At 37.7% G+C, this 20,138-nt stretch overlaps 1 protein-coding gene across 1 annotated transcript; it reads right to left on the bottom strand.

Moving 5' to 3' along the window:
- Positions 1 to 18,790: 18,790 nt before the first annotated feature.
- On the bottom strand, positions 18,791 to 19,474 carry Gm20932 (predicted gene, 20932). The gene has a single exon (XM_017318810.1). It carries the CDS (start codon positions 19,472 to 19,474, stop codon positions 18,791 to 18,793), a length of 684 nt encoding a protein of 227 aa, XP_017174299.1.
- Between the last annotated feature and the right edge of the window lie 664 nt (positions 19,475 to 20,138).

A 20,138-nucleotide genomic window follows, 5' to 3' on the forward strand; every position in this document is an offset into this window, starting at 1 on the left:
CACTCAAAAATATAACTAAAAAATACACACACACATATAACTGAAATTCCATGATTTTGAAGTTCATTTTACAAAGAAATACAGTGGAACAGAGTTTTTCTTTTGTTCCATTAATTTACATACATTTGTTCTCCTAATCTACCCAAAATATGGATTGTTCTCCATATAAAAGGCCAAAATCTCCTAACATAGTTTTTATCTGGGAAAATCTCCCAACATAATTTTATCTAGATCCACACCAATTATACCTTTCATTAGAATATAATCTGGATTCAGTTAGATATACATTAAATTTATATTTAAATTTCAGTTATTTGTTGTAACATGGATGTAAAGTAGAATATCAGGGTAATGTCTTTTTCATTTCTCTACTGATATGGGCATTGGTTTAAAAGAACAATAACCTGCTGAGCACTGGAAAGAAGGCTCCATGGAGAGAATATATTCTTGGCACCTCTGTAAAATTCCAGGCATTTCTATTCATGTCTGCAACACTGTGGGTGGGAACAGGTAGATATCCCAATAGTGTACTGGCTATTCAAACTCGTCAAAATGGTGGGTGTAATACACTCTGAGAGACCAAACGGTGAGGACATTCTACTCATATCTGAACATATGTGTATGTTCATGGTGTGACCTCACAATTGGGAACAGACACTCCACTCATATGAAGCTAGGAAACCCTCTTGCATACCACACATGAAACCTTGAGTTCAGCACTTCCATAACCTATGTGTCTCTAAGTATGAAATGGGAAGATTTATATTCTCATTTTCTTGTTAATCCTGTTTTCTCTTAAATTCCAGAAATTAAACCAATGTATTCTCAGATTCAGGATGGTAGAACACAACATTTTGTCTTTCTGGAATAGCATCCAACTATCATCAGAAAGACTTTTCAACTTACCCTCAGGACAATAAGTATCCATTTAGAGGGTTTTAACAGGATAACAAATGTATTTAGTTTTCTATTTGAGAAATAGACTGTCTAGAATGTACAACAATGTACAGGTAAAAAATGAACTTACCTTGGAGCCTGGCAACAGTGAACTGAAAATAATTGTCAGTGGTGTTCTCTGTATATGGAATATGTCAAGGGAATAGATCTTAGAGTGACAGAGACAGAGTGGATATGGACCGAGACAGAGACATAGAGAAATAGAATGGGGTGATGAGATGATGGATGGTCTTGATTTTAAAACGTAAATGAAGAAAATATCTAATGTAATATTGAAAGAAAGAAAAAAAGAATCATTTTTACAATATTTCTTTTCTTCAGAACCCCATGCCTCATACACCAAATTCATACAGTTTCCGTTTGTGAAGCACGCTTGATACATCTAAAAAGAAAATGTGACAAAGAGTTGCAACAGAGAGTTTTGGAAGGGGCTAGACTGAAAGCCTAGCAGTTAATCACTTGCTCCCTACAAAACTAACATTAATGCCCTGTGGATGTAGAAATCATCTATTAGAGGATCACAGAATGCAGGGGAAGGATGCCCAGAGAAACCTGTCTAGAAAGATGACCCATACCAAGAAGCTTTTCCTCTAATTGAGAGACCTTGCCTCCGTGAAAAGATAGACAACACATTAGGGTCATTTCCTGAATCCACTTTGGGCTTCAACAAGTGTCTGCATGCACATGTAGAGGAAAAACCTTCATATATACTGTTCTTTCTCTTATAATTGCCAACACGCATGGTATCTCTTAAACACACACACACACACACACACACACACACACACACACACACACACACACATAAACACATGCAGAAAAGAAAAAAGTTCTGGAATAGGGAAGACTAGACAGAATGGCTAAAATAAGAAATAACAAAAGCCGATGCCACTGTTGCAGATTCTTGAAGCCACAACCAAAGCTTAGGTACTGCTTTTAATGGATGGCCTGCTGCAGACTGGCCTCAATCAGCCCTCCTCAATCACTGGGAGAAATCGTTGTCCTGGTATAGGTGGGCAGGAAGCTGACATTTAAGTGTCAATCAGATACAAACAGAGGTTGCTGTATCTGAATGTAATTTCTCAAAGAAATCATCAGATTATTAATATAGAAACAAATAGGGAAGTTGGTTTTCAAATCAGCCAGGTAAATGAGGTTACTGAATTCTTAAAGACTCATGTCCAAAATAGAGCAATAAAAACATAATGACTGGCAGGGACTGAGCAATAAAATAACTGAAATGAATTCTTCTCTAAAGTCAGCTATATTCTTTGAAGCTAGGTTTGAACACTTTATGATCACACCATGCAAATGGATTTCACACTCAAGCCATGGTTCTAATTAGGGAGTTTCTTTCTAGCTAATCTTCTCATGAATAATTCAAAACTGTTGTTCCCCCTCAAACCACAGCACAAGTTATTTCCTAAACCATTGTAAATTCCTGTATATGAGAGGGATTGTATGGGGGAATCTTTCTACTAACAACTAATGTAGCCTGCCATGCATAAGTATAACAAATATTCTAAACATACTTTCCTAAAGTTGTCCTGAGATTTCTAACTCTATGTAGTATATAGCAATGGCTGTCACAATCTCTCTTATAATACTAGAGGTAACTCTGGTTGTTACAGGTAACATTCTTACTGAATTCCAAGCCCAGGATCCGCTCAAGGACTACCTAGAATATTGGTGAAGGACAGGGAACAAAGTTGGATATTGCTTAGATATTTGCCAAGTCATTACTTGGAGGCACTTATAATAAAACAACATTGAAAGAAGTCACAAAGATTCAATCACTTACTAATGTAAGGACAAGTTTGATGCATTTTTTCCAGGATGGTTCCTGAAGACTTAGTTTCCATGAACTTTTTGACTAGGGACTGTGTCTAAATATTTAGAACTGTCACGGGAGTCACTACTGGGGTTTGTGTTCCAATGGCTGGTGTGCGTTTGTGTGTGTGTGTGTGTGTGGGTGTGTGAGTGCGTGTGTGTTTGTGTGAGTGTTGTGTGTGTTTATGTGTGTGTGTGTGTTTGTGTGTGTTTATGTATGTGTGAGTGTGGGTGAATATGACAACAAGCTAATGTTCATCTCTTAGTGATACTGTGAGCACTCTGCTGCCTATCTTAAATCATCACAGCTGTCAGTGTCTAAAGCTAACTGAATTCCAGAAAGCAATTTAGTAGATTTGATTAATGTCTCCTTACATCACATAGATATTTTCTACAGTGCATATAAGCACATATATTTTAGAATATACTGAAACTTAAAAATGTAAATTAAAAAAAAAAACAAAAACCTCTACCAACTTCAAATTAAAAAAACACATTTATTTTAGAATTCTCTAGGATACTCGCAATTTCCTGTATTCCCTACTCATGATGTCCATATGTTAGCATCTTACAAATTTGTATGACAATAATGAGGAGAAAATAAAATTTGTAAGGAAAAAAAAGACAGTTTTGTCTTAGACTACTTATTAACAAAAGCCTGGGCCACAAACTGTGGCTTATTCCCAGAATAACGTATTTAACACATTCAAAATATTTTATGTTTTGTACATTTTTAGTTACCCCTTTATCTATTTACTTAGCATCTTCCTAAATATCTCCCTTAGCATATGTGCCAGCATCTGTCCCTGAATCTGTTTATTCTCCTAATATTTCATAGAATACTCTCTTTTTGAAAAGCCTCACCTCATATTTTCTTCCTCAGCTCATTTGTCATACACATTATTTAATTGCAGATGATGTTTATAAGAGAGTCTCAAAATTTGGGGCACTAATAACAACTAAATATCTCATTTAAAATATATAAAGTAGGTTTTGTGTATGCCACATGGCTGCAGTACCTGGAATGGCCAGAAGAAGAAGTCAGATCTCCCAGACGTAGAGACAGATGCGAGGGTGCAAAGGGTTCTGAGCCATCTCTCCAGCCCCTCAATAACAAAGTTTTGTCACAGAAAAGATAAAAACGGACATTGCCATTTCTAAATTCTTTCACACTGTAGATATCAGTCCACACTCCTTTTAGTAGTCAAGAAACCTGGAGTATATTATCGTTTTCTTACTCCCACTTTTGAGGGTACTTACACCTGAATTTTTCCTAGTATAAGATTGTGAAGGAATGAATGGCAGATTTTCCAGGCTATTTGCTAACGGTATACCTGTTTTGGTCTACAGAGCTTCCATACACTATCCTGCATGCCCTTAATCTCTGACAACCCCCTTACCTTGTGGATTCTTACCTTTGGACACTGATTTACACTTTTTTTTTTGTGCAGCCATCAGTGTTTTGGCACTAACGGATTTTGTTCAGTAGGTGCTATTTAACACATAAAGATCCACTGAATTTTAAAATATTCATTGTTATAATCTAATTTTATACAGATAGTATTAAGATCTCGTATGGAATTCAAATGTTTCAACAAAAATGAATTGAATTTTGGACGTTGTGTAAACTTTTAAACAATCCTCTGGTTTTAAAATTTGGTGTGTATGTGTGTGTGTGTGTGTGTGTGTGTGTGTGTGTGTGTGTGTGTGTGTGTGTGTGTGTGTGTGTGTGTGTGTTACTCACCGTGGCTAAGTTTCCATCAACAAAATTTTCACAGACAAATCCAAGAATAGATTGGGGAGACTCAGAAACTTTCACCCCCAACAAAGGAGTTATTGGAAATTAATGGCTTCAGGTGAGAGGGCCAGTTTTCTTCATGGATTTGGCTAGTGAAAGGTTGCCCGTGTTCCAGTATATATTTGTCCCTACCCACACATATGTAGTCAGGACTAAATGGACTCAGCTATCTATATAAAAATGCACATGGACTTAAGGATAAGAGTGATACAGGAGAAGTGGGGAACATTTCAAGGAGGAGAAGATAGTGATGGATTTGCTCAAACTCATTTACATGTATGTAGAAAGTTCTTCACAAACAAATTTAAAACAAAGTAAATAAGTAAGTAATTAAATAAATAGACAAATAAATTTGGATGGACATACATATCAGATAGGATATGTGTGTGTGTGTGTGTGTGTGTGTGTGTGTGCACATGTGTGTGCATATAAGCATGTAGATATGTAGCACCTGTGACTAGAGGAATGCAATCATGCAGTATCTTTCTTTATGTCTCTCTGCCACTTTCCTATGATGCAGTGTGTTGATTAGAATATCTTTTGCCCATGGGATGTGGCACTATTACAAGGTGTTGGCTTGTTTGAGGAAGTGCATCATTGTGTAGGCTTGCTTTTATGTAGTGCACAATCTCTACCCAGTGACAAAAATCGATCCTCTTCTTTGCTACCTATGGCCACAAGATTCCACCTGGTTGCCTTCAGACTAAGATATAGACCAATCAGTTCCTTCCCCAGCACCTCCTCTACCTGGATGCTGCCATGCTTCCTACCAAGATCAAAATGTACTGACCCTCTGAAACTGTAAGACAACCTCAATTAAATATTCCCTATAAGAGTTTCTTTCCTGAGTCATGATGTCTCTTCACATCAATGAAACCCTGTAGAGCATACGCAGTATGTTAGCCTGATTTTAATGCTTACAAGATGATTGCAACCAGCATGCAAAGACAAAGTAAAGATGACAAATGAGTTTCTGTATTTTTTGAACTTCTGAATTTTTGAATGAATATGGGGATTGGGAAAATTAAAAAGTTATGGGAAGGAGAAAGAGAGGATGCAAAGACCTATTGGGCACCTGTCACATGCTTTTGCAATCAATATTTTTATTTTAAAACAACACCAACAACTAAAACAACCAACAACAGGGCATCCATACAACAGATTCACAGAGAAGACACCAAAGGGCATTACATTCTTGTAAATCATTTTCCAGCTAATGTCTGGTGTATTGAGCCTAAGGATTTTACTGTCAAACCCTGATGATTAATCACTAGATTGTATCCCCTAACACAATGATGAATGACACTGTGGTCAACAGGACAGTTAAGTAAATAGATTGTTTTTCACACTGTCAGTTTGAATTGTTACTATATATCCCAGTTTTTTTTGCATTTTATCTCCATAAGTGTGTTCTTTTCAGCCCCATTTGCTACATAGAAAACGGAATCTTTTACATTGTATTTCATTTATTGTGCACAATGGAACCTAAAGACTAATTTAGTCCATTTCAAAGTAGAGCTCTCTGTTCTCTTTTCAAAATTGAAATTAAACTGTTTTCAAAATGTTTTGCACTTGCCTGGCTTAGTTTAATTAAGATTGTGGGGCGGGAGGGATTTCTCCCACATTCTCAGTTGTCTCAAACTGGAAAAACTCTCTAGAAAGGTTGTGGAACCTTTGTGACTGTGCCCTAGCAGAAGGAGGTCACTGGCGCAAGAAGGAGGGAACTGGCTAGTTCTGACCTAAATCTTGGCTTCTAAATCCAACCAAATGTGAGAAGGGCCCATTCAGGCTCTTAATGCCACAGATGAACTTGTTGTTTCCTACTATGCTGTCCTTATCATGCCAGTCTTTCCCTGGTGAGTTTTTGCCATATACATCTCTTCCTGTACATTCATTGTGTCAGGAGTTTTGACAACTTAACTTAAAAATAATTATTGTAAGTGTACATCTGTCTCTCCACCTCTTCCCCTACCCATACCCCTCTCCCCTCCTTCCTTCCTTCCTTCCTTCCCTCCTTCCCTTCCTCTCTCTCTCTCTCTCTCTCTCTCTCTCTCTCTCTCTCTCTCTCTCTCTCTCTCTCTCTCTCTCTGTGTGTGTGTGGGTGTGTGGGTGGGTGTTGTGTCAAATAGATTGCTGTCAATTTTGCCTACATGTATTTTTTTAATGTGTGTGTGTGGAATGATTTTTCACGTTTAAAATTATTCTCACATTTCATAAATTTCAGTGCAATCTTTACTTTTATGGAGATAAGCTTCCAAATGGCTTTTTTTCTGGAACTCAAGAAATTGGAATGCTCCATAGTTTTATGACCTGAGTGAGAATTGTCAATAGGTTCCCAGTGATGCTGTGGGGCCATACTTAAGATCTGTGTAGCAGCTAGAGGAGCCTCTGTGTTCTTTGAGCCCTGCATTTAGAGAATAACTACGAATTGTTTGTACAGTTGGCTCTAGCATAGAGACTCTTTTTTTAAATTGTTTTCTCTTTGTCACTAGATGCCATGCTTTGGAAAGTCCTTCCACATGGAAACTACTGACCATATTGAATGGTGGAGAAAGGAGATTCACAGTAAATTATAAATGAAGAAAACAAAAGTTACAGCCCTATAACTGATACTCCCACAGCTTAAGCTGTGTGGCAGCATGGAGAATGTTGGAGGACTTGCAAAATTTATTTTGGATCTCATTCCTCCTCATTGCTCACATAATTTAGTACTTAATATCCTCGTGATTTCATAGATATATTTTTCTAAATACTTCTTAATTAAGTTGTGTGAATGTGTGTAACTCTGTGAATGTCTCTGTGCATGTCTCTCTTTCTATGTATATTTTTCTCTGTCTCTGTGCCTACTTGTGTGTCTCTGTGTGAATATTTATGTGCATGTCTCACTCTGTATGTCTAAGTTTCTCTGTCTTTCTGTCTCTGTCTGTCTATCTATGCCTCTCATCTTTTCTCATTTCTTCTCCTTGTTTACCTTCTCCTTCTATTGTTTCTCCTTCTTTGCCTTATCCTTCTCCTCCTTATTCTTTTCTCCTTCTGCTTCTCCTTTTCCTTCGCCTTCTCCTCCTACTCCTGTTTCTTCTTCTTCTTCATCTTCTTCTTCTTCTTCTTCTTCTTCTTCTTCTTCTTCTTCTTCTTCTTCTTCTTCTTCTTCTTCTTCTTCTTCTTCTTCTTCTTCTTCTTCCTTATTCTTCTTCCTTATTCTTCTTCCTTCTTTGTTCTTGTTCTTGTTCTTCTTGTTCTTCTTGATATTGTCTTTGGTCTCATTCTCCTCCTCATTCTTCTTCTTCTTCTTCTTCTTCTTCTTCTTCTTCTTCTTCTTCTTCTTCTTCTTCTTCTTCTTCTTCTTCTTCTTCTTCATCTTCTTCTTCTTCTTCTTCTTCTTCTTCTTCTTCTTCTTCTTCTTCTTCTTCTTCTTCTTCTTCTTCTTCTTCTTCTTCTTCTTCTATGCCTTTGACTTCTCCTTCTCTTCCTCCTTCTCTTATTCTCCTTCTCTCCTTCTCTCCTCCTTATTTAACCTTCTCCTTTTCTACTTCTCCAAGTCCTCCTCCTTCTTTTTGCTCTTCCTCTTCTTTTGTTCTTCTTCCTTCTCCTTCTCCTTGTCGTTCTGCTCCACCCATTCCTCTTCCTTTCCTTCTTCTCTCTTCCTCTCCATATTCTTCTCCTTCACTTTCTTTTTCTTCTTCTACATTTTTCTCTATCTCACTCTCCCTGACTCCCTCCTACCCTTACCCTACCCTCCCTGATGCATTCACAGACTCTCCTCCAGTACTACTGGTCATTTGAATTTTGTCTTGCCAAGCTATGAAAACAAGGATGGTCTCCTGAGGCATCCCCTGTTACTGGTCTTTTCCATATGTCTTTTCAATTGTCCTTTCACTGTTTTACAGATTTCTTCTAAGATCATTTTACCCCACCCCACCTCCATGCCTTGATTTCTTATGGTGGGAGTGTCCAGAGTATCAAACTCACATACTCTTTCCTGGTGTTCTGCCTGAGAAACCACAAAATCTAGGGGCTAGAGTTAAATTTGATCATTGAGCTTGGGGCATTGTGCTATGTACAAAATGCCTGGTCTCCAGTCATGCTGAAGTCCTTAAACCTGATGAAGCCTAATGGGTCGTAATTTTCACCTACATGGGAAGGAAGGCATTTACTCAGTGTTTTTGGAACCCTGGCTCCTGGTAAAGTTACCAAACCCACAAGCACTCCCGCCCAGCAGTGGCTAATGGCTAGCAGTCACATACAAAATGACCAAAGGTTCTGATCTTCGGGTTAGATAACTTCTAGTTACCTAGCAACAGCAAGATAACAAGCCCAATATATGAGAGGCTACTTAGCCCTACATCAGTCTCTCCCCCTCTCTCTCTCTCTCTCTCTCTCTCTCTCCCTCTCTCTCTCTCTCTCTCTCTAACTTTTACAATCCTTACTCTTTGTAAACTTTTACCTCTTTCTCTAAGTGTTCACCTTTCTTACTCTCTAACTTGCTTTCTGTCCTTCCTTCTATGTACTTCCCCATCTCTCCTTTTGGCCATGGCAAGTCTAACAATCTTTTTACCCTTTGTTTTTCTCACTGCTGTCTAAAATAAAGCTCTAAAACATTAGACTGTCTATGTTTTTTTAAGGCCCTATATGGGATGCCAGAGACTAAGAATCTGGTACCATTGTCTTCCCCTAGTTCACCCCCATCCGTGTAGTGTCAGTGGATTTACACAACCAGATGAACAACCAGGGATGCATGGTAATTATCCTTCACTCCTCCCATGTCAGCCTTCACAGAGCACAGAACCTTCTGCTGGCCATATTCTCTCTCACTTCATCAATTTCCCCTAAACCCACAGTTTCATACTGGACACTTAACATTACTACGAATTATTAAAATGTAACTGCATTTAAATTTAAAAATCATCTCCTCATTTGTGTTGGTAACAATCCAATGCTTAACAGATATTTGTTAGTAGTGCTTACCTGTTGACATTGATACCATGAACTTCTTATTACTTCTGGTGCTTTGTGATTTTTTTTTCCAAGCAAGATGAGGACTTGAACAATTTATGAAGTCATGTCTTTGGACTCACAGCACTTACATGATGTAGTTCTAGTTTCCCAGAGACTTCCAGTATCTGTGATGAGCCATAAACTTGGGACATCTGCAGCATGACACAGAGTTTCATTGTGCTGAGCAGAGAGATCCCAAGATTTGATTGCTTTCTCTGTCCAAAGTATATATATGCGATTAAATTACAATTGCATAGTGGTTTTTATTACTCTGTGTTATTATCATTTCAAATCCTCTTATTTCTTGGCTGAGTTGCTAAATGATACCTTGTTCTGTGAACCAGCTGCCACTTTTGTTCTAAAGCGATTGGATGAATCTTTTCAGCTTTCCTAGTTCCATTTACTGAGAAAGGTAGCTTCCCTCTGAGGTTATGGTCTCAGAAGTTGTTGGATGTTTCAAACCCTTCCCTGGAATGTCTGGGACTCTGCAGAAAAGGAACGAAGACTTTTGAAACAAAAGCGAGAAACTACTTGGTGACTTCTTGTCTTGTGAAAATTCTGAGATCCATTCTTGCAACTGGAAATATTCAAACACATTAAAATTATTCTACAATGAGAAAATCAACTGCATTATAATTCTGATACTTACTGACACATGAGTTATAAGGATGTTCTTTATTAAAAAAATCAATTAGTTCTTACACTCTTTATTTCGTTCTAGAACACATTTTCCCCCTTTTAACAGCTAAAAAAATCTATTTTAATTCAATTTCATTTTTAAAAATCCATATTATTTTAAAAACTTTAGTGGTAATTGTAATAAGTATCTATAAAGTGTTGCAGATGGATCATGCCCCCTCTTTCTGAGGCTAATGGAAGGTTATTAAAAAAAAATTCTTTCTAATGAACATCTATTCTTGTTGTTGTTTTTGTTGTTGTTGTTATTGATGTTGTTAGAGGTTATTACTTGACTTCAGGAATGTTAAATGCTAATGAGGGTCTTATTGTTCTCCAGATGTCTCCTTTCACCCCCCCCAATATATATATATATATATATTTGTAAAAATGTGGTGAGTCCCTGAATGCACAATATCAAATGTTTCTGATTCAACTTGTGCACAATGCAATCTAGATTCTGTCTTTTTACATTGGTTTTCCTTTGCAGGGAAATGAAATACCAAAGCCTATCTGAAATTAAGGATTTTTCAAAAGTCTCATTTCCTTGGGAATTCTAAATAAAAGTTTATATTCATTATGGAGAATGTATTATGAGCTTGTCAAGGGCATTTTAATATGAATTTCTTTCCTGTTATGTTTATTTTTCCTTGGTGATTTGAAGTCGAAGCTACTCAAATGAAAAAAAAAAAGAGGTATCTAAAACTACTTCTCATTATCTCACTTTCTTTAAATTGAGATTTCTGATGTTGAGGAGGAATGAAGTGAGTGTGCAGATTTTGTCCACATAATTCCTAAAAGAAAGAGCAATAGTCATGTTCCACAAACACCTGTATTCGACACCCCAATTAAATTGCATGGGTACTGGCTGAATCTAAAGTCCCTGTAAATGAATGTGTTTGTGTGTGTGTGTGTGTGTGTGTGTGTGTGTGTGTGTGTGTGTGTGTGTGTGTGTGTGTGTGTGTGTGTGAATATTTCCATGTGTGTGTGTCTGTGACTCAGTATATCTAGGTGAATATGTACATGTGTGTGTTAGGATTTTATTGCTGTAAACAGACACACTTATCAATGCATGTTTTATTAGAAAACCATTTAATTGGGGCTGGCTTACAGGTTCAGAATTTCAGTCCATTATCATCAAGTTAAGAATATGTCAGGATCCAGGCAGGCATGGTTCATTTGGAGCTGAGAGTTCTACATCTTCATCTGATAGCTGCTTGGAAATGAATAGCTTCCTGGCAGTAGGCAGAGGGCATTAAAGTCTGTTCCCACTCAACATCAAATGTGTTTTTGAGTGTTTATGTGAGTATTAGTATGGGTTCTATTGACATGAAGTGTCACCAGGATCATAGTAAATTTTGAACACTTTGTAACTTCTTTTCAGATGTTTACTCCATTATTTTCATGGCTGGAAACATGGTTGCCTTCAGACAGACACAGTGTTGGAGAAGGAGATGAGTTTTAGGTCTTGATATACAGGAAGCAGATGGAGACTGTGTCAAACTGGAGATTGCTTAAGGACAGCAGACATCCAAGCCTACCACCAAATTGTTACATTTCTTCCAACAAGATCACACCAACTCAACAAGACACATCTCCATCAGTGTCCCAACTACTCCACCAATGTCACACCTCATGAAACTATTCCACACCTCCTGAGAGTGCCACACCTATTGGCACTATTTATATGGGCCCATTAACATTATTCTTAAAACTGTTCAATGGACCTTTCATTAAAGGTAACTTTAATGAAAGAAATAAAGAATGTTTCAAAAAATAAACAGGAGTATGTATGTCTTGGTTACTGTTCTCTTGCTGTGAGAGACATCATGACCAAACCAACTTATAAGAGGAAACATTTAATTGTGGTCTTAGAGTTCCAGAGGGCAAGTCCAGGATATCATGGTAGACACCATGGCAACACAGAGGCAAAACATGTAGAGCAGTAGTTGAGAGCCAACAACTTATGATGGAGATGGCAGAGAGTAATGAAAGAGGGAGAGAGAGAGAGAGAGAGAGAGAGAGAGAGAGAGAGAGAGAGAGAGAGAGAGAGAGAGAGAGAGAGAGAGAGAGCCTGATGGGTTTTTGATATTTCAAGGCTCTGTGACAAGTCTCCTTTAATAATAAAACAAATTCTAATTCATTCTAAACAGCCCATCACCTGGAAAACTAACACATTTGAACGTGTGATCATCTGTGGCACACATTTATTCAAAAAAAAAAAAGGAATGAAAAAGAAAATGAAATCAACTAATAAGTGGCCATGACACTTGGTAGTATAGTTTATATCATTACTTTTCATTTCTCACAGTTTAGGGTTATTTGCATAACATATTTCTGATCAGCCATCATTCTCAAATAATCCAAAGGCATCCTAACCCCACCCCACACCCACACACACATTTCTACTTGATTAACCATATTGGCATTACTTATTTTCATGGAAACATATCCCTTATTCCTGATTTAGTTCAAATCGTGAGAAATGTTGCTGTATAATTAATTCCTATTCATAATGGGATAAAACAAAAGTCAACAGGATTGAATCCATTGTTCCTTGGAGCAGAAGATTTCCCATCGATTTAGTAAAATATTATAAATATGATTTTAAAAGAAGGCAACACCCTGAAAAAGTCTTATTTTCATCTTTTCATTATTTACAGACCATTCTGTGGTATAAATAGGAATCTAGAGGAAGAAAGGTGTTTAAAGTCACTGACACACACACTTAACTGAGGTTTCCTTAGCACAGGAAGAAGATATATCAATCCTCTATATCTGGAGAGTTTCTCCAGGACCCTAATGATATAAAAGTCTTCAGGTCTCTAGGTTAAAACAACATTGCTTTTGCCTATAATTTATGCAAAGTAACCTCTTTTATACAGTAATCATATTGATGTGTGTATGCATACAGAAATATACAGGTAAGTGCAGAGGATAGGGAAGGGTATACTGTTTTCTGCTACTTCACTCCCTAATTTTCCCCTTGTGACAGGGTTTCTTGCTGAGCTAGGAGTGAGGCTGACATTCAGGAAGCCACAGTCATCCTTCTGTCTCTGCCACTCCAATTCCTAAGCACTGGTGTTGTAGGTGAATGTTTGACCAAACACTTGGCTTTACCCCTGGGACATCTCCCCAGATTCTTCTTTATTTTAAATAACCTCTGGATTACTTTTGCCCTCAATGTAATGAAACTGCTGTATAAGAATTTGTTATTTAGAAGATGGACATATAAGTGGTCTGTGTGTGTTCAGTACAGACATGGTATATTAAGAACTACTTTCCTTAATTCCTTGAGAATTTCATACACTATATTTTGATGGAATTTACTTTCCAATTCTTTTAGTAACTCCTCCCAGAAAAAAACCTGGCCCATTCCCACCTAACTCCTCCTGCCAACTTCATATCTCGTCTTCTCCCCTTTGTTACAACCCATTCAAATCATTTGTGTTTCCCATAAACTCTTGGGCATCTGGCTTCCAGTAGAGAATGAACAATCTATCACCTTCAAAGTCAATACCTTTGATGAAAACTGACTATTCATCCTTCATCAACTGTCTATACCTTATCAGATAGTGATAAGTGATAGTGAGCCATCCCGTTCAGTGATGGAAGACAGAATGGCCTGATTTTGTGCAGAAAGACACAGTTTTTCTCTTACCTCTGTGCCTTACAAGATTTTCATTCTCTTCCTTGAGGATTTCTAAGATTCAGCTCCTCTACTTCTTGCCTCTTTCTGTGAGTATTTGTGAATATGCATGTGTGTCTATATTACAGATGTCTGAGTTTACATACAACTCAACTCAGAGTGGGATTTTGCAATTAACTGCTGGAACTATCTCACACTAGACTATATTCCTTAATGCAGACTTGGTGTGGGTAAGTACCAGAAAGGAACTGGAGATTGCTAGATATCTTCAGAGTTAGTTGTAGTATAGGTGAAGTTTAGACTTCTGACCTTACATTCTGGCTAGAACCTATGGGTTTAAGATGCATAGGTAGGTGATCAATATCCTGAACTTGCATTGCATTTTTGTTCTTTTTGAACAAAACGGAGATATCCTTGAAGAGATAGATGGATCCTATCACTTTGTTTCAAATAAAGAATTCTGTGGTTAAATTGTTTTGAAATGTCAGTCATGGGTCTTTGATGAAGGCTTTGGTCCACAGTACAATGTTCATAGGTAGTACAATATGCTCTCTGAAAAGTGATTGGAACCTGAGGGCTTTAATCAATGAGTTAATCAATCAATGGATGTGCATTGAATGGGTAAAAAACTTGTAAATGAACGTGGTCATTTGGACATGTCTTTAAAGCTTTTTATTGTCTTTGTCCCTTCTTGTGTTAATGCTGACTAGCTGCCAATAAGTTGAACAATTTTGCTGCTTCATGCCCCTTTCATATTCATGTGATCATGGATCCTTCTTTCATTTGTGATAGTAACATGTCAGGTTCAGAGGAAACATGGCTTAATTCTTTAATTTTTTTTTCTAGAAACGGCATGCTAAGTGTAGAACCAATGTTACCTAGTTGTTGTAGTTGGAATATTCAGCCACGGTATCTGTTGTCTTTGAGACTCAAGAACTTTGCTGCTACCCACACCACTGGTCTTTTTTCTGAATTCACTATTGTATTTTAGTAGATTTCAATATCATATGAAGTACCAGAAAAATGAGTGAAAAATGACAGTGGTGAGATGTGTTTAGAATCATTAAATTACACACTTAAAAATAAATAAATCAATGGATTTATATAGTACATAAATAAAACTCCAATAAAACTTCTGAAAAGGCTTAACTAAATGTGATGCTTCTCATGTGAGTTGTTATTTGTCATAGCACCTGTGATTTAGCTGTTAATAGTAGTGGGTTTTATTACTTATGAATCAGACACCAATACATCCATGAAGGGGTAACACTCCATTCCCTCAGGAGAAATAAATCAATTAAAAGTCATTGGATTAATTGATGAGAATTTTTTCTGGTTAAAGCTGACTTGGCAGGAAGTTGGACAGATTGGAGTGTCTCCCAGAAAGTGTAACACACATTAGAATGTAGGTGTTGTGAGGCTATAAGACATATTCACTACTTGTCACCTATTATTGAGTATTCTTGCTGTTGGAGGTACTTACCCTTCACTTCTGCCATGGAGGGAAGTGGGTCTATACCTAGTCAGAAGGAGGAGATTGGGATGAATAATGTTTGTGTGGGTTATGGAGCAGGATAAACCTTAATGTGCTGGGATTTTTTTTATCTCGAACTTGACAATCTAGCATCACCTTAGGAGAGAGAACAATTGAAGAATTGTCTCTATTCACTTGGTTTTTGGGTAAGTCTATGGGACATTTTCTTCCTTGATGGTCGATATGTGAGGGTAGGCAACTGTGGGTAAGCTCATCAGTAGTCATTTATAAAAGGGAGGCTTTTACTCTGTATTTAAAATAAAATATTTGATCAAGCCACATGATTTTTGGTGGTTTGAATAAGAATATCCCCTATAGATTCATATATATGGATATTTAGTCACCAGGGATTGGCAGTGTGTTTAAGGATTAGAAGGAATGAGAGAAGATGTGGCTTCATTGGAGTAAGTGGTAGTGTCAATAAGGGTGGTCTTTGAGTTTTCAAGAAACCAATGTAATGGCAGAATATCTGTCTCTGTCTAAGGATCAATAGTTCTATTGCTCCAGTGCTGCGGTCACTAACTTGATGTTGGACAAAACTTCTGTAAGTGTATTCAAGCCCCCAGTTAATGCTTTGTTTCATAATAGTTGTTTTATCCATGATGTCTCTTCACAGCAATAGAACAATGACTAAGATAGGGTCAAGCAATAAGCACTCTTTCCTGGTAATGCTTCAAGTTCCTGTTTTGCCTTCCTTGGTAATAGTCTGTAACATGTAAGCTAATAACCCTTATATTCCCAAGTTATGTTTGATGTTAGTATTCATCAGTGTGAGAAAGATGCAAACTAGAACAATTGCATGTCATTATATACATGAGAATATCTTACCTTTAAATTAAAATAAAACACCTACACATTATTTGTCCTTATAGGATAAGTGACAGTGGTACTATTAGATATTTTGTTTCTCTAAGAAATTGTCTTACTTAAAATTTCTATTGTTGTAAGGACATACCATGTCCAAAGAGCTATTTCCATAGCAAAAGTTTTATTCAGCTTATATTCCACATTGCTGTTCATCATCAAAGTAGTTGGGAAAGAAACTGAAACAACACAGGTTCTTGGATCCAGAAGCTCATGCATAGGCCATGGAGTGGTGATGCTTATTGACATGCTCCTTAAGTCTTGCTTCCATGAGGAGCACAAGACTACAACCACAAGGGTGTCACCACCCACAATGAACTGGGTCCTCTCCCACCAATTAAGAAAATTCCTTACAGCTTGATCTTAAAGAGGCATTTTCTCAACTGAGGCTCCTCCTCTTTCAAGACTCTAGATCTTGTCAAGTTTCTATGAAACCAGTATGGCACTCTGAATGTAGTTGAACTACGAGGAGGTGTGGCCTTATAGGAGTAGGTGTAGCCTCTTTGGAGGAAGCATATAACTGTGAGGCTTTAAAGCTCTGCTCAGTGTGGAAGACACCATCCCTGCATGCAGAAGACTCTAAGCTTCCTCTCCACCACCACATATTCCCAGCCACTTGCATGTTTACTTCCTTGATGATAGTGGACAGAACCTTTGAAACTGCAATGAAATGTTGAAAAGCCCTAATGAAATGTTTCTAATGAGTTGCCTTAGTCATAGTGATTTTTCACAGCATTGGAACCCTAATTAAGACATCCAGCTAGCACAAAAACTCTCTTAAATACCAAAATTAATCAACAATAGAGAGTATTTTCAAGTCATTTGGCATTTAAACTTATTCTAGAGAAAAAACACAAATCATTGAGTCCATGACAAGCCTGACTAAAAAAAAAAAAAAAAAAAAAAACAATACAAAAACAAAAACAAACAAAAAAAAACCAAAGAAAACAAAAACAAAAACAAAACTACAACAACAATAAAACCAAACAAACAAAAGAAACACTCAGAGTGCATATGGGACCCAGTAAGACCCCCATGAAGCACAGGGGCTACTCAGGAGTAGTGACCAACATATTGGGCAACCTCATAGAGTTTGAAACCCATGAGAACTGGCATAGAAAAGAGGTCAGCACATATGCATTGAGTACACCTTCACTGTTTTATGAGAATGAGGTCACACATAAATTTAAGACTGGAATTTCCAGGGAATAGACAGGCTGAAATGGTACATAGGTATGTTGGGAGTCAGATGTTTGGAGGAGAGCCAGGGGAACAGGCCATGGGGAACATTTTGATGGTCATCTGGGGCATTCCACAGAGACATCCAAAAGATCACAGGATTCATCCCAGTCAAAGAGTGCTCAGGGAAAGCACTCAGGATCCATGCCCCACCATATATTATCTCACCGTATACTCATTTTCTCTTTTAAATTACTATTTGACCTGATCGGCTGGCTATTTGTTAAGAAACCAATAAACCTAATGTGGATATGTCCAATTTTAACTACTTGCAGAAAATTTCTATTCTTCCTGGGTCTCCTGCTTCACATTTTGAGAACTTCATCTTAGAATATTTTTGTTCCTCTGTGTCCTTTACTCCTTTGTGTGTCCTTTATTGTTTTTAAAGGTCACCATCAATTTAATCTTTCTTAACTTCTTCCTGGTCTCTTTTCTGCATGTTAATATTGGATTTCTTAAAAAGATATCTTAATGGGAATTGAGAGATGACCATGTTGTCAAGAGCACTTTTGTACCGCAAAAAAACTGGATTTGTTTTCTTGAATTCATATCCAATGGTTAACAATCAGCTTTAATGCCAGCTCCATGGGATCTGACAACTCATGTCTCTGTGGTCACCTATACTCTCAAGCTACTACCCACCCATATAAATAAAGATAATAAATCTTAAAATGAGAGACAAGTTTCATTTGGTTTCATTATTCAAATGAAACCTGATTTTGTCTGATTTCTGAGTCTCTTTGGATCAGTTTTCTGGGTTGCACTTTGTGTAACAAGGCCACATTCCTTTTATCTATCACTCTTTCCCCCAACTTGTTGTTTCTCCCTCAGACTTCATTCCAGAGATTCTATCTATGTCCTGTCTTTCTCCCCTTCTTCCTAAAAATCCATCTTTTGCTGCCATCCCTGCTCCTCTAAGTCATATCTCCAATTCCTTGCTCACTATGCAGACCACAGAATCTAAGTCCTGTCCATTTTAGCCTGTGTGATATTAGATGTATGCACTGTTCACAGCCTGAGTTGCAACTTTCATCTTGCTTTGATGTTCTTTCCACCATAGTCCATCTTTTCCAACAATGTGTTCACTAAAAGCATGCCATGTCACACGTATTAATTTTTAGAACAAAACAAATTTTATTGACAAAGATACTGAGGTTGTCAAAGACCCATAGGTACCCAACACAGGAAAATAAACATTTTTTTCAATCCTATAAGTTTACATTTCTGTACTTTGTGATTTTTTTTTAATTTAAGTGATATTTGACACCAGAGTATAGACATAGATATGTAGGTCACCAAGAAATTTGATAAAGTACACAGTAGAATTGGCTAGAACTTTGTAAACAACCTTTCCGAACTTTTTGGATCCATCATCTCTGGTGTACTGCACCCAGGAACCTATTAAGAAGTCATTGTCATCACCTGATCTCGCCTCAGCCAGAGGGGTCTCTGGAATGATGTGGAGGTTACCTTCCTTGTAGTCATCCAGGAGCTGATAGACGTAGAGGACCGGATCCTTCTTGTAGGAAATGTAAAAATAGTCCTGTAAGAATGGCACCTGGGCTAGCACCATCCCACTCCAGTTGTCCTCAGAGCCATCTTTCCCCTCAAATTTGTGTTGTACCTCTCTGCAAACCAGGGCGCTGGCGAGGTGGACATCCCTCACCTGAAGAAAAACTACTTTGTGAGGCAAGACCTTAAGATTTAAAATCCTCTCATCGCTGTGGAGCTCCTGTCCGTAGACACTGTCAATTCCGTCATACTTCACCAAATAAAGAGAAGGGTTTGTTGGCAGTTGACCTAGAATGATGGCCTTCCAATGGGTGACAGGCTCATTACCTTCCTTCCACCCGTGAGAAATTCTGCAGCCAACAATATTCCCCAGGGCCTGGGAAGAAGGCTTCCTCCTACTCTTCTTCTTGAGTGATGTCATGCTCAGACTCTTCAGAGGTATTGTCTTCTACCTGGCTGTAGACCTGTTGTGCTAGATCACACTGTCTAAGTGGCTTCCATTCTCTTCAAATATCATACTTGCCCATTGCCTGGGACTGAAATTCTTGCCCGTTTACACCAGACACAATGCTGTTGCCTCTGTCATATATATGAATTCCTGATGGGCAATGGTTATGGGTTGGGAGTGAATGCTGGACCAAGACTCTTCTCTATGAGAACTTCTGAGCATGTGAAGAAGACTATGCTAAACAGATTTGAGCTCCTAAAATTAATTTTATAAAAATAAGAAGTTAATAAGTTAGCCATGGTGGTACACGCATTTAATCTCAGAACTCAGAAGGCAAGGACAGGCAGATTTCTAAATTAGAGACCAGCCTGGTCTACAAAGTGAGTTCCAGGGAAGCCAGTGCTATAGAGAGGAACCCTGTCTCAACAACAACAACAACAACAACAACAACAAGTAAAAGAAAACAGAAGAAAATCAAACGAAAAACAAACAAAAGAGAAATTCAAACAAAAAATAACAAAACAAACAATCAAATGGAGAAGTTAATAGGAAGTGGTGGTGACCCATAACTTTAATCATAGTACTCAAGAGGCAGAGTGAGGCAGACCTTAGTGAGATAAAGGCTAGTCTGGTCTAC

The sequence above is a fragment of the Mus musculus genome, chromosome Y, assembly GCF_000001635.26.
Source record: "Mus musculus strain C57BL/6J chromosome Y, GRCm38.p6 C57BL/6J".
In the NCBI taxonomy this organism is placed as follows: Eukaryota; Metazoa; Chordata; class Mammalia; order Rodentia; family Muridae; genus Mus; species Mus musculus.

What these genes read in the sequence shown, in the direction of transcription:
- Gm20932 (XM_017318810.1), bottom strand. Translation starts at nt 19,474, where the DNA reads ATGACATCACTCAAGAAGAAGAGTAGGAGGAAGCCTTCTTCCCAGGCC.